This window comes from Anoplolepis gracilipes, chromosome 7 (assembly GCF_047496725.1).
Source record: "Anoplolepis gracilipes chromosome 7, ASM4749672v1, whole genome shotgun sequence".
Taxonomy (NCBI): Eukaryota; Metazoa; Arthropoda; class Insecta; order Hymenoptera; family Formicidae; genus Anoplolepis; species Anoplolepis gracilipes.
Window position 1 is genome coordinate 20,001 of NC_132976.1, and position 15,325 is coordinate 35,325.

The 15,325-nt window shown below is 35.8% G+C and overlaps 1 protein-coding gene across 2 annotated transcripts in view; it reads right to left on the bottom strand.

The window, feature by feature from the left end:
* LOC140667451 (uncharacterized) overlaps positions 1-13,590 on the bottom strand; it is a 19,906-nt gene extending 6,316 nt beyond the window's left edge. For both annotated transcript variants that reach the window (XM_072895406.1, XM_072895407.1), the window contains exons 1-7: positions 13,086-13,590; positions 6,459-6,574; positions 5,872-6,112; positions 2,630-2,957; positions 2,089-2,392; positions 1,310-1,597; positions 1-771 (exon numbers count right to left, since the gene is read on the bottom strand). The exon at positions 1-771 is cut by the window's left edge and continues 485 nt beyond it. In XM_072895406.1, the coding sequence (XP_072751507.1) occupies positions 1-771; positions 1,310-1,597; positions 2,089-2,392; positions 2,630-2,957; positions 5,872-6,112; positions 6,459-6,548 (2,022 nt within the window). In that variant the 5' untranslated portion in view covers positions 6,549-6,574; positions 13,086-13,590. The remainder of the gene's footprint in view (positions 772-1,309; positions 1,598-2,088; positions 2,393-2,629; positions 2,958-5,871; positions 6,113-6,458; positions 6,575-13,085) is intronic.
* Between the last annotated feature and the right edge of the window lie 1,735 nt (positions 13,591-15,325).

A 15,325-nucleotide genomic window follows, 5' to 3' on the forward strand; every position in this document is an offset into this window, starting at 1 on the left:
CAGCGCGTCCGTCGATTTAATCTCCGATTTTATCTCTGGTTTAATCGACGATTTTACGTTCGCCAATGGCGACGTGTCAATTATTTTGTTGTTAGCTTGCGCGGTAATTTTCGCGTCTCTTTTCGATATCTGTGAGTCTTTGGACGAGCTTTTGGACGACGCGGCCTGTGTCGTCACCATCGTTGTCATCTTTGGCTCGATCGATGCCTCAGTCCTGACTTTAGCGATCGACGACGGCATTGGATGATGTTCAATCGACACCTCTGTGATTATGCTACTCGTACGCGGTTCCTCAGATTCGTACTCGTCCAACAACTTGGTGGGCGTTTCCAATGGTATCGAGACGCTTTCCGACGGCAAGGCCTCCTCGTAATTCCTATCGTCGGCGTGCAGGCTGATAAAGATTGAATCATCCTGGCGATTTTTATCCTTCTCCATATTGAATGTGAACTCTACGCGACCGATACTCTCTAGGGACGGATGTTCGATTCCGCTATGAGTATCATCAGGGTCACACGAGGCCGCGATCGCCTCGTCATAGCTCTTTTTCCTCTCACGTTTCTTGAACAGACTCAACGTAGACGAAAACATGCCTTTATTTTTCGAATCCTTTTTCAAGGTCGAACCCTTGTCGATGGAGGCTCTCTCGCGCGATTTTGAACGGCTTCTCAGACTCTCCGTGGTGTCCTTTAGTTTCGAAGTCAGACTCCGTCGTGGCTTCGTACTGGGTGACGGCGATTCCGGGCTCAACACGCAACTGTCCGTTTTAGTCTGTTTAAGCACAAATACATATAGATAATCATTCGTCTCATATTACATCATTCGGACATATTATTAGCTTGATGTTTAAAATTTACGTTACTCTCTTTTCTATCTCGAGAATCTTTGTATAAAATTAGAATTTTGAGAAATTTTCATTCATAAAAAAAGCGAATAATTACTTTGAAATTACGTTCTAATAAATCATGTGTGAGTTATATCGTAAAATATACTTATATATTGTATAATGTTAGAACAAATGACAAAATATCCTATTCTAATTTTCTTTTTTCTTTTTTTAATTTTTTTCCACATTAAATTTCTCTCCTATAAGTGTGTATTAAACCACAATGATGATTTTTGCAGTTAATTAGAAATAAAATATTTTTACCCAAAATTATGTAATATTGTACTGCTGCACACCATATTTTATATTTCAATTTCAAAACTTTTTTTAAACTTACGAGATAAATATGACAAATTTCTTTTTGTATCAAAATAATAATAAAGGGGATAATATTTTCCTGCAAAGTAGGTATACCTTGCGTACCTTGAATAATGAAGCGAAGCTGCTCTTTCTGGAAACGGATGATGGACTAGGCGTCCGTGAGCCTTCGAGATCACGTACTTTCTGATGTCTCGGTAACTTGGGACTTCCGGTGAAGCTACTCGTTGTAGGCGTTGTCTGTACGATTTCCTTAAAGTTTTGCGCTTTTTTTCTTTTATCATTGAAATCGAGCGTCGCGGGTTTCTGAACTTCTTGGACTTGAATTTTTGTTGATTGTTGTTGCGGTATCATCGTTGATCCTTGTTCGCTTGATTTTCTAATGATTGGTACCTATGATTTCACAGTAAAATAAAAAATATATATTACAACTGTTTATTCGTCATACATTATGGAATAAGTATGATAGTAAATATTTCTTTATCTTATTCTCTCGCAAAAAAAAAAAAAAAAAAAAAAAAAAAAAAAAAAAAAACTGATACATAACGTCAAACTCAATATTTACAAGTTTTTTTTTTTTTTTTTTTTTTTTTTTTTTATATTAACAGAGAAAATTTAAATAATACAGAGACTAAAAAAATAAGAGAAAACTTTTCTTTAACACACATTCACATCATCATCATCATCATCATCATCATCATCTACATGTATGTACATATCTATGTGTCTAGTGTCTAGCGTCTAGTGTCTACGTGTGTGGTTTTATACAATATTTTAATAAAATTAATAAAATTTACGTAAAATTCATTCTAATATTTCTCGATAAAAAGCTAACATCTACATGTAAAATGAAAAACTTGGTGCATAACCAAGTAACAGCCAACCTCTATGTTGGCTTTCTCCAGAAATCTCTTTGTAATTTCCACCTCTCGCTTGAAGATCTCTTTCCGTTCCTCGCGACCACGTCTTCTAGGCTTGTCCAACGGATCTGGCTTCAAGTTACCTCCAACCATCGGCACCTTGATGCTGTCGGGAATCAGCGCCCTCGTAGTGTCAGCCTCCCGCTTTAAAAGTATCTTTTCAAGATCATCGGTTTCCGGTTTCGACGGCTCTATCAGATTGTCGGCTAGCGTTGGTTTGCTTCCGCAGAACGATGTCTCCAACAAACACTTGTGCGGACTGGGAGATCTAAACAAGTATATAGAAAACAAGTAAATACAAATACGAACGTGACACAACGACAGACAAAAACGAAAGAGCTTTGCACGTAGGACCTTTTTATTATGCGTTGTAAATTTGATTTTTAGCTAAAAGCATACATTGTATATAAGCATAAGCCTGATATATATACACATATATAATGTATTATGTATTACATTATATTTAATCTCTAATCTCTAGTATTGTGTATGTTGTTTCTCTTACCTGGAGGAAGTCGCCGATACAACCGAGAGTTTGCCGGAGACGCCAGAGCCTTGACTACCGACCGAAGACAATCTGGACGTTCTGCCGCTGATGTTGAGCAGACATATTTCCGAGCAATTGCTGTCCTTGCGTTCATGGTCTAGTTGCTTGCCGCTGTAATCCGACTGGGATCCATCTACCTCCTTCCGTTTTCGTCTCTTGGACTCTCTTCTGAGATCCTGCTCATGAACAGGATCTTGTAAATCCAACTCTTCTGTGGAGGATCTGAGATCTTGGGCATCTTCTTTGTAGCCCAAAGTCAGCTTGCAGCCGGGCGGAGGATCCGCACCTGCAAATCGCAATCTTTAAGTTTTTTTCTTTTCATTTTTTTTTTCACTCGGGTCAACGCAGCTTCTAAATACATACACATATATCTCTTAAAGCATCTTTGTGAAAATCAAACAATTTTAACATTTCGAAAGTTATTTTGTTTTATTATCGATACACATTATCGATACATTACATCTAATCGTCTACATTCGATCATCTCTATCATTCGGACAAACAATGTCGCGTTTAAGCTTCGTGCCTTCTACAAAATGTATATTATAAATTATAAATAATAAAGTATCATTGAACTTGAATTCGGAACAAATCTTCCGCTCATACTTGTCATACTTCAAGTGTGTGCGCGCGTGATGCACCCTCTACTACGTGGCTACTGGCTATAACCGTTACAAGTTGTAATTTGTTTCACAAGACGTGAATTTTTGTGCGAGTTTGCTTGCAACAATTGCTTTGCTAGCTACAATCCAGGCTACACAACGAGAAACAGAAGAGGAACATTGCTTGCTGCGAGTAGCATTGCGCATGTATAATGTATGTACATATACATGTGTGTGTGTGTGTGTGTGTGTGTGTGTGTGTGTGTGTGTGTGTGTGTGTGTGTGTGTGTGTGTGTGTGTGTGTGTGTGTGTGTGTGTGTGTGTGTGTGTGTGTGTGTGTGTGTGTGTGTGTGTGTGTGTGTGTGTGTGTGTGTGTGTGTGTGTGTGTGTGTGTGTGTGTGTGTGTGTGTGTGTGTGTGTGTGTGTGTGTGTGTGTGTGTGTGTGTGTGTGTGTGTGTGTGTGTGTGTGTGTGTGTGTGTGTGTGTGTGTGTGTGTGTGTGTGTGTGTGTGTGTGTGTGTGTGTGTGTGTGTGTGTGTGTGTGTGTGTGTGTGTGTGTGTGTGTGTGTGTGTGTGTGTGTGTGTGTGTGTGTGTGTGTGTGTGTGTGTGTGTGTGTGTGTGTGTGTGTGTGTGTGTGTGTGTGTGTGTGTGTGTGTGTGTGTGTGTGTGTGTGTGTGTGTGTGTGTGTGTGTGTGTGTGTGTGTGTGTGTGTGTGTGTGTGTGTGTGTGTGTGTGTGTGTGTGTGTGTGTGTGTGTGTGTGTGTGTGTGTGTGTGTGTGTGTGTGTGTGTGTGTGTGTGTGTGTGTGTGTGTGTGTGTGTGTGTGTGTGTGTGTGTGTGTGTGTGTGTGTGTGTGTGTGTGTGTGTGTGTGTGTGTGTGTGTGTGTGTGTGTGTGTGTGTGTGTGTGTGTGTGTGTGTGTGTGTGTGTGTGTGTGTGTGTGTGTGTGTGTGTGTGTGTGTGTGTGTGTGTGTGTGTGTGTGTGTGTGTGTGTGTGTGTGTGTGTGTGTGTGTGTGTGTGTGTGTGTGTGTGTGTGTGTGTGTGTGCGCGCGCGCGCGCGCGCGCGCGCGCGTACATACATTATACAGTGCTAACAGTTTGACGAAATAGAACAAGTGCTATTTTCTGTGCATAAAGCGAAAACCTGCTCAGCTCAGCTTCACGCAGCGTAGAACGCGCAGGGCAGCACGCAACAAATCACGCATCATGCCATCCAGCATGAAAAATCACATCGTATGAAATAGGTACGTACAACACATAAATCTTTAGAATCTAAAAACATCTAAAGACAATCGTTAGCGGAATTACAACATTCCAACATAAGATCATAACCGCTATATCATACGATATATTCACAGACTCGATTTTTATATTCTATAATATCTATGATATTTCTATATTTATTCGATCTATTTCTATCAGTTCAGTTGCGTTAGAATTTAAAATTATACAATTAATAATTTTAATAGACAGAATCGTCGAAATAAATCTATTCCGTAAGACAAGCTCAATATATTTTATTTGTTATTTTTTTTTAATTTTGCGTACGTATAAATGTATTATATGTATACACCCTCTGTCCAGAATCTGGTAAAACTAATTTTTTTTTTTTTTTTAATTTTCTCTGCAGCGCACTCATTTAATTACTGGTTGCGTTATAAAACTTGATATTTCAGTTATGAATTATTATCTAAAATTTCAAGGTGCTAGCGCTAGGATGCACCTTACGTCGTTATAATTTTGAGATTAAATGTGACAGTACCTTTTATTGGCGTTCCTTGAAAAAATACCAGTAGATATTATATGTATACAATATTTATTAAATTTTGTTTTAAGCCGCTTTAGGGCTTAAGCAAAACAGCTAGCTAAACGTGAAAAATGATAAAAAAATATGTACGGTAGTGATTTGGATTGTTCCAACGTTTTTCGATGGATCGAAGAAAGTGCGCGCATATGAGAACTAGGAGCGCAGAAGAGCCGACGGCGACGATCAAGGCAACGATCACTATTTTCTTCGATTCGAAAGGCATTGCCCATGAGAAATTCCTATCGGATGGTTGAATGCTAATTATAATATTGTTTAGGTGTTCTAAAATGGTTTGTGGAACAGAGTTCTTCGAGTTCGACTTGCATATCGAGAATATCGAGAATATCGAGAATATCGAGAATATGGAGAATGTCGAGAGCAAGAGTCGATCGCTTTGCACGATAATTTCAAAAATTTTATTTTTAAATTTATTTTCTTTTCCCGCTTTCACACACAAGAAAGATCATACATATATTGTATATGTACATTGTAATGTATGTGTATGTATACCATATTGTAACTCTTGACTATCAAATATTTTTATGATATCATATTTATGTATCGTATTTGACTTATGTTACATATGACATAAACGATTAAATAAACCAATATATTTAATATTTATTTATAAAATCACCTTTGCACATAGAGTTATGTATTTGTTGAAATTGCTAAAATAGCAAAATTTGACGGTACATTTATACCGTCTATTAAAAGAGACGGAAGAGTCGAATTTCGCGACAAAAAAAGGACAATCATCACAGAGTAAGTAATTTGCCAAAAATTGATCACCTGCGAGAAGCTCCCGCTCGGGCGACGAGTCTCTGGAATTACTATCCTCATGGTGCGAGGAACTGCTCGCTCTGCTGATATCAATTCGCGGCGTGCTGGGCGTCTTGAGCGAACTGCCAGGCGTTGCCGGCGTAGTAACCTCGACGATGCCCGGCATTCGCCCCGCCGTCGCCGCCGCCGCCGCCGCCGCCGCCGCCGCCGCCGCCGCCGTCGCCGCCGTCACCGCCGTCGCCGATTCCCCCTGCATTCAAATTCGTATCCTGGTTTGTCGTGGATCGTAGCACAGTCACACAGGGTTGGTTGATTGGTCGATTGTATAATTGGTTTGTTGGTAAGCTCAGATCGCGGGCCGGCTTCTCGTAGGGACCATCGAGGAGGTGTCGATTTCGAGATCGTATACGTACATCAAGATCTGAGTCGAACAATATACGGAGGAAGGAAGAGAGAGAGAGACAGAGAGAGAGAGAGAGAGAGAGAGAGAGAGAGGGAGGGAGGGAGGGAGGGAGGGAGGGAGGGAGGGAGGGAGGGAGAGAGAAAGAGCCAGGACTAAGTGACTTCAGTCAGAGGGAACTCGGAGTAGGACTCACGTTTTCCACTTCGTCCGACAGGTCTTCGAAGGATGCTATCGGCGCTGGTCCAAGCTTCCTTTGATGAGCGCTCGGCAATCCTGACGTCATTTTCGGGTGCTCAGACCACGATGATACTGGAAGAATGTGAAAAGTTTAGTAATCCTTTCAACTTTTCGCAACTTTTATCGTATTTTATCGTTTTCGTGTAAAAAGTGTTTTAACGAAGCTTTCAATTAAAGTACACAGCACCACTCTGATAAGTATTGTATATAATTTGAAGTTTGAAGAAAGAAAAGCTGTTATCGATTATTATGCTCTCTCGTGTTTTTACCGATGTTGCACAATACTTGTAGAATATGTATTATGTAATGATGTGTCAATATATGGTAGGTACCTACATATGTATATCGTCGCGCTATGTTTCATGCCGCGATTTCTCTTGATTTCGCTTGATAAAGCTTAAAAAATTTTGCTCCTAACGATGCTTATAATAAACAATAATAGAAATTGTATGCTATCACTTTTAGTTATAAATTGAAATTTACGACATACACGAACATTATATATATATAGTATATATATAGCAATATTAAGTACTCCCCTTTTTCTTGTTTTAATACAATTTTCAAATATCTATCTCACTTTCTTTACATATTTTATTAGCTATTTTATATAATTTTAATTTTGAGAGAGAGAGAGAGAGAGAGAGAGAGAGAGAGAGAGAGAGAGAGGGAGGGAGAGAGAGAGAGAGGGAGGGAGAGAGAGAGAGAGAGAGAGAGAGAGAGAGAGAGAGAGAGAGAGAGAGAGAGAGAGAGAGAGAGAGAGAGAGAGAGAGAGACTATGGTACTTATTACATAGTCACGCTAATTGTTCTACAATAGCAAAAAGTAAAAAAAAATAAATTTTTAAAAATCTAAATTGATAAAAATTATCACTGCAACTTTGTCAATGGTTTGCAGAATCATCTGATGTATACGTATATTGGCTTTTCCACCGTTTTTGTTTATTAGCACTATAAAACGTTTGAGCAAAAAATTATTTCATTAGAAACAATACTGTTTCGCAATGTCGCCCCAACAATAAGAAAAACAGATATTTGTCACGCTCACGGCAATTGTTCAAAAGTTCAAAAGTTCAAAAGTTAACCCAAAAGCTCGCGTTTCAACGAGTCGCTAATATTGCAAAATAAACAATAAGTGCAAGAAGCAAAATACAAGGCATAGAAAGTACAAGCGCAAAATAAACAATAAACAAATAAACAACTAATATGATGGATATTAAAAATACAATAAATAAATCACAAATCTCGAAAAGTTATGACAACCACGTTTATGACAAGCACGCAACTTACTTGATTTCCTTGTGAAAAAAGAGAAGCGAGAAAAAATTGCATTTCTTACTTAATGTTGGTCAAATATGCAATTTCTTAAACTCGTTAAACATTTATCTATTTATGAAATTTCACATAATATCACAGTGAACAAAATAGGGCGAGGAAAATTAAATCAATAAACTGTGTAAACTGGCGACATAAAATTTGTATCGTTATATGTATAACAATTTTTTTTTCAAAAATTTTGGAAAATATCTTTGAATTTAACACATAATTACACATTGCACATAATTAATTGTCGAAATTAACGAAATTATTATGATTTGCAGCAAGTCACAGAACCTTCTCGATGTCTTACAATTATAGAAATATGCATCGAAGAAATATAAGAGAAAAGAATCTTACGATAAAACGGTAGATTAGATACCTAGAGAACGGTGAGGTAAATACAAATACGACAAGATTTGTTGAGATTCTTTATTCTTTCTTCCATATTTCAACAACGTTTAAATCTTTTAATAGAATAAATTAATTATTAAAGTATTCCAAAGTATCCAAAGTATCCAAAGTATTCAAATATGAAATTATTGAATACAAATAAAGCCAGTTTGCGTTTGCGTGATTTTGGCATTCAAAGTGTTGCAGGAGAATATACCATATATCAAAGCCATATGTTTTGCAGTTTGAAAAAAGTTTCTCAAGTTTATTCTTGTTCTAAACGTAGCACATGCAATGTGGTAGGACATAGAATAATTATGTTTTTATCGCATGTAAGAAAAGCAATAGACAAAAATATTCCATTGATTTTTTTCAATGTTCTATTATATAAATTGATATCCGAGTCTCTACTTTTTGTTTCAAGTATACACATATATACATACATATTATAATATAGATATCACTCTAATTAAATCAAGGATATTTTTTTTTATTAGCCCATGTTTGACTTTCAATTTGCGCAAACTTTCTAAATCTGACTAACAATTCATCTATCTCAAAGTTTGCGGATGATCAGAAGGAATATAGAATTAGAAGAATATAAATACATTATATATGATATATGATATATGTACATATGTGAGGATAATTCAAAACAAACAATGCTTTCTATAAAACAATTTTTAGTATTTGATTTTTTTTTCGCGCGCACGTTCGAGTTTTTCCGCGATATCTGTTCCCATAATTAACACTCATATCATTTAGCTGACAATGAGAATATGGTTCGTGTCAGGTGAAAGGGAGTATACGTATATTTAGGGTTACGCGTTCTGAACATTCCGTACGTTCATAAACGTTTCCTCTCCGAGGAAAATTTTACGACGGCGACGACTAGTCGAATGACGACCATTCCATCCCGGAAACCTTTCGAGCCTTTCCGATTGATTCCAATCTATTACTTGAGTAAAATTTTTCTCATTGTCAGAGAACCTAACTTACTTAATTAGTCAGTCATATAATAATGACAAACGTGCCATAATGAAAATAAAAGAAAAAGAAAGAATCGTTAATACGTAACAAACGTTTTTGCTAAAGAAAAATCAAGTTTACACCTTAAACTGATCAAAATGTTCGTAGATGAAAAATGATAATCTACGACTTTATCTACGATTTTATTGTATATAGCATCTCAACTATTTCATTTAATAATAATTATAACAGTCTCGATGTTAATATACATGTGTATCTGCGTGACTCACAAGTACAATAAATCTTATCTTTCCTCATTCGAATTGAAAATTTATGAGAAATGAGTTACACAAATGAGTTGCCTCTGGATGGATCATTTGTATCAAGTTAGATGTGCTGCAAAATTTTGATAAAATTTGATGTATTATATATATATATATACAGAGTAATAACAATAAACAACTTTAAATTTTTCTGACAATGAAATTAATGCTCTATTATACAGAATCTTTTTTGGCATACAATTCGATTCGAAATTCGAGGGCCACAAAATGAGTGACAAAAATCTTTGTTTTTATCATTTTTTGGAATAACTCTTTATTTTTTTTTCTTTTTTTGCAACAATCAATGTACAATATGTAAAAATATAAAGCTTAAGTCATCAAAAAATGAATAAAATTTACAAGATATTTATACCTTATAATAAAATATATATGATGAAAAAAAATTCTTAACTAAATCTTAACGAACGTTTTAACGAAAAGAAGTTTCATGATAGTGTTTTGAAAAAAACTATCGTAACTGGATGTCAATTACAAGAATATGCGATAAAAGAAATAGGGATTCCATTAAAAAAATTCGAGGCGACGCCGATTCAAGATCAAGCTGATAATTTATGATGAATTTTATCTTATTCCCTTCTATTTTATTTTATTTTATTTTATTTTATTTTATTTTTGATTAATATCTCCATTATTAAAGATACAGAAGATTATTAACATTTTCGTCCAAACAAATTCAAAAGTACTTTCACAATTTAAAGTCTACACATTTATCGTCACATCTGTAATTGAAACTTATCCGCGTATAGTTTATGTACGCGAATAACATTTTAATGTATAATCGACGCAATTGTGATACATCTTGATGCATCTGACAACGATACAACTCATACGTTGTACCAGTCACTTTAATAAAATTTTTGTATTTTTGTATTTTTGTATTTTTGTATTTTTGTATTTTTGTATTTTCGAAATATAATCGAAATACGCATCGAAACTCTTTCGAGAAAAAACCTAACCCCCTCAAAGTAGTTCCGGTGCGTCTTAAGTGCACATATAAGTTAACAAGATACATAATGCACATCCTTCAGTATCAAAATTATATTCAAAGATATAAATATAAGTAGAATATACATATATTGTCACAGTATCATGAATAAACGTATCATTTCGAGTAGTACTGTCCATAATTTTTATTTTGCTGATAAAATAAAAAGCTGACGAAATTTAATAAAATTGTTAAAAATAATAAACGTATATGATGATAACTCATAAAGCATTTTAATTTGCTCGATTAATTATCGATCTACATATAATTAATTGTTTAGATAGATAAAATTTATTCATCAGTCTATATCTATTAGTCAAGAAAATAAAGTACAGACGTAAAAGACATTTTACTCACGAAAAAAATCCAAAATGGACTGATGATTCAATCGGTACCTTTATCGTTCAGCAAGCTCAAACGTAAGCTGAAGCGAAACACGTATAACAATAAACGCAGATATCAACCCGGTTTCCACAAGATGGTTTCTCAATCTTACAGGCAAATTTCAAAGGCAAAGATGAAAATAATTTCTCTACATTTATACTCGCGTGTGTGTGTGTGTGTGTGTGTGTGTGTGTGTGTGTGTGTGTGTGTGTGTGTGTGTGTGTGTGTGTGTGTGTGTGTGTGTGTGTGTGTGTGTGTGTGTGTGTGTGTGTGTGTGGTGAGAGATAGAAACGTGAGTGATTAACAAGTTTTTTTATTGTATATAAACATAGAATATAAACAATGTTTCTTTCGTATGAAAAATTGAAAGCAACACGACTATTTCAATCCATTGGTATAGAGCGAGTTTTCTAATTCATCGATCGATCGATCAATCGCATAGTGCGTAAATGTATATATAGCCACGTGTTGTATTTGCGCATCATGCAAATCGATCGATCGATCAATTGATCGATGAATTAAAAAACTCGCCCAAGAATATATACCTATCAATTGCGCTCTATGCGCTACACGCGATTGTGCTGTTTCAATCCATTAGTATAAATATACATATATATATATATATATATATATATATATATATATATATATATATCATTGCGTTCTGCGCTCTATGTGCTACACGCGATTATGCCTACGTCGCATATCGATTGTACGTACGAGATGTACTCGAACGTTCATCGATATTTCTCTAATTAGAGGAACAAATACATAAACTGTACAATATCGCATAACGTGTCGCCATTACAAATTAGTTTCTTTTTATATGTATACCTATATATGTATTTGTTTTCTGCCAATCTGTCTCTTTCTGTACTTACACAAGCCAGTATATGTATATACACAATACTTTCTTTCCACCATTTTTCCTTTTTGTTTTTTATACATGGTATATAGAGGTAACAACAGGATTAAAAGAGGATAGAAAAAATTATCATAAGATGGAATAATGCGCAATGCGCGCAAATTTCGCAGGACATTCTTTCACGACTCGCATAAAGTTTCTTCGAGATAGATAGAACTATTCGCGAAATATAACGAGGTATTCGATACTATTACCATATATTATAATATATCAGCGACGAGAATGGTGAATCTTTTACCCGAAGAAAGTAAGCCGAACTCCCGGACTCCCGGACTCCCGGACTCTCGGACTACTTGTAATAAAATCAGATTTCAATACCATCAGGATATCTGGATACACAGAAATTATTTCTTCTATTTATTTGCGACAACAAGTAAGCTGACAAAAACTTGAGAGATGTAAAATGTAAAACGTAAAATTGTCTGTTTATTATTTATTTCTTTTTTTTTTTTTGTTTGCGTCAGCGTCAGATATTAAAGAATCGAGTCATCAAAATCTACTTTAATTTTTCGTACAAGTATTATATCACTCACTCAAGATTCATCCCTCTTCGTTTCTTCAAAAAACTCATCGAAATAGACGTAGATACGTAGATTAAAGATCGAATTAAGCACCTCCATCAGCATTAGCATCAGCATGCATCAACACCAACCAACGGCAAAACCAGCGCCAGCACAAGCACCTCAACTTCCTGTTTCCGCGCACCCTTCTGTCGCCTGTCGCCTGTCGCCTGTCGCCTGTCGCCTGTCGCCTGTCGCCTGTCGCCTGTCGCCTGTCGCTGCACTGTCGTCGTCGACGCGCACACCCCGCGCACACCACCGTCGAAATCTAAAATCGTCGGCATCGTCGCCATCGTCGGCATCGCCGTTCGTTCTCGCCTCACTTATCACACGCGCATACATATCAAAGAGAAGCTTGATTTACGTTTACGTTCCCGTTTCCGTTCCCAAAAGTAGCAAAGTCGAAGCGGCGACACACACACACACACACACACACACACACACACACACACACACTCTCTCTCTCTCTCTCTCTTACCTTCCCCTCCGCTACTCACGCAATATATTGTATTATATACTACTAATCACTCCCTAACCCAACGTCCTAATTTTCTTCTCTCGTGTTCGCGCTTCTTTTCAGACGAACACACACACATATATATATACATATATGTGTGTAATAAGTAATAATATACTCCGATCGTAACTCTCGATTCAATCAAGAAGAAAAGAAAAAAAAAAAAAAAATAAACGTAACTATTACTTACCCCAGTCTCGTGTCCTCCATTGCCACGTCTATCGGGCGACCGATCGATCCCTTTTGCCAGCTACTCCATTTCTGTATATTCTTCCCTCGTGCATGCGAGGCTTACTTTCTCTCCGTTTTCTCGTTTCTTTTTTCACTTTTTCCTTTCCTTGTTCGTTCGCACTATCGTGCTCTTTTTTTTTTCTTTCCTTTTCTTTTTCTCTTCCTTCCACCTTCCACCCTTTCACCCCTTCACAATCTCTCTCTTTTTCTCCCGCTTACACGTTTTTCCCCTCGTTTTCACACTCTTGCGGCCTGAGCCCAAACAGATCTTCTCTAGCGTGGCATCTTTGCGCTTTGACAGTTTACATCTTGACTAGCGAACCGCGCCAGCTGTTCTCCGCAGGAGACGCGCTCTCTGGCCCCTCCGCAGCGGCACACCACGATCCACGATCCACGACCCACGACCCACGACCCACGACCCACGACGATTTGCGTCCTACTCAATTTTATTCACTCGTGCTCGCGCGACAAGCGTCAAGTCGCGCACGCTCCATGCGGTTAGTTATCTCAGGGGTGTACTTGATGCTTGGTCGCGGCGTTCACAGACAACGACGAATGATTTGAAAAAAAAAGAACGTACGATAGATATATTTTGTCTGCCATTTGACTTGGAAGAATCCGTCAATACTTACTTTTATTACTTTCCAACGATAAATTTCATAATTGAAGCGGGATCGACTTTTCCTCGAAAAAAATGTGACACCAAACAATTTCTATATAGTTTCTGGTGTATGGTTAGATTTATATGGTTTCTTAATCTTGTTTCTGATAAATTTGAAATAGTTATAAATCTATACATCTATTGTTTTAAAAATATCGAAAAATTAAGAACATAAAATATCGATTAAATATATGTATATGTAACTTTATTAAATTTATTATATTTTTAACTATTTTTATTTTAGTTTTCTATATTTTAGAAATATTTTAAGGCTGCATCTGACAATATGAATTGAACTAAAAATAACATCAAATTGATGAAACTTTAAGAAACTCTTCCTTTGTTATCTCGACGATATACTAAATAAAATTTCAAGTGAATTTACTATAATAAATTATGGAAGAGTAATAACTCTCATTTTATTTATGACTTTATTTTATATGTGTTCTTAGGCTGCATACACAATACACACACGGGCGATCGAGCAGAGTATACCCTCATACTGATTTTTCATGGATCGATGTATATTTCATGTATATTTAATTATTATATTTCATATATATGTATATATATATATATATATCGATTACATTTATTTTATTATATATACTGTATCTTGTATTTATTTTATTATATATTATATTTTATATTAACACATCTTGCGCGGCAAGCGACTAAAGTTGTTTTGTACGGGAAAACACCCGCGCAAAATGTGTTAATTTGATTTTTATATTTATTATATATTTCACGTATCGACGATTTATGAGGACAACGCGAGATTTCTTCTAGAATGTAATGAGTAAAAAATATTGAAAAATAGTACCAACAATTTCATTTTGTTTATATACGTATAGATCCTGAATTATCAAAATTTTTTGCAAAGTTTGATTAGTTTTCACAACATAATTTCAGAAAAATTAATTACCTATTATCCATGAAAATTTTACTATTTTCGTAACCGCAAACAATACCATGTATTTCTATTAGGACGCGTTTCACTTACTTTATTCGCAACACTCGCGCGCATCATTCCAGGTAGCAAGCACACGACATTTTGACGTCAAAATATGGTCAGTTCGAACCAAATATGACATGATGAAATGACGTAAAAATGATGGACTAAGGTCACAGATCGATGATGACATTTCAAGACGTTAAAAAGACGTGACTCGATGACCATTTTAGACCTATTAGTGACGTTTTAACGACATTTCATCATGAATCTTTTCCTTCTAGCGTAAATTTGTAAAAATGAAAAATTCATTCACAAATATTGAATATTCGTTAATAAAACTTTTCACTTTTCGCGAGTTCACGCTAGAGGAAAAGATTCATGATCAAGTCTCAGGTTATAGAGGAAATTTATGTTAGAGCCCTGGGATATTAGAGAATTGTGAATATCAAAATTATACACAAAATGTTTTAATAATTTAAGATATTATAAATAATTAAATGAGTTTATAGTTAAAAAATAGTAATACTTAGGCGATTTATAATAATGACTTAAGAAATCACGATATTATGACGTTTTTTTACAA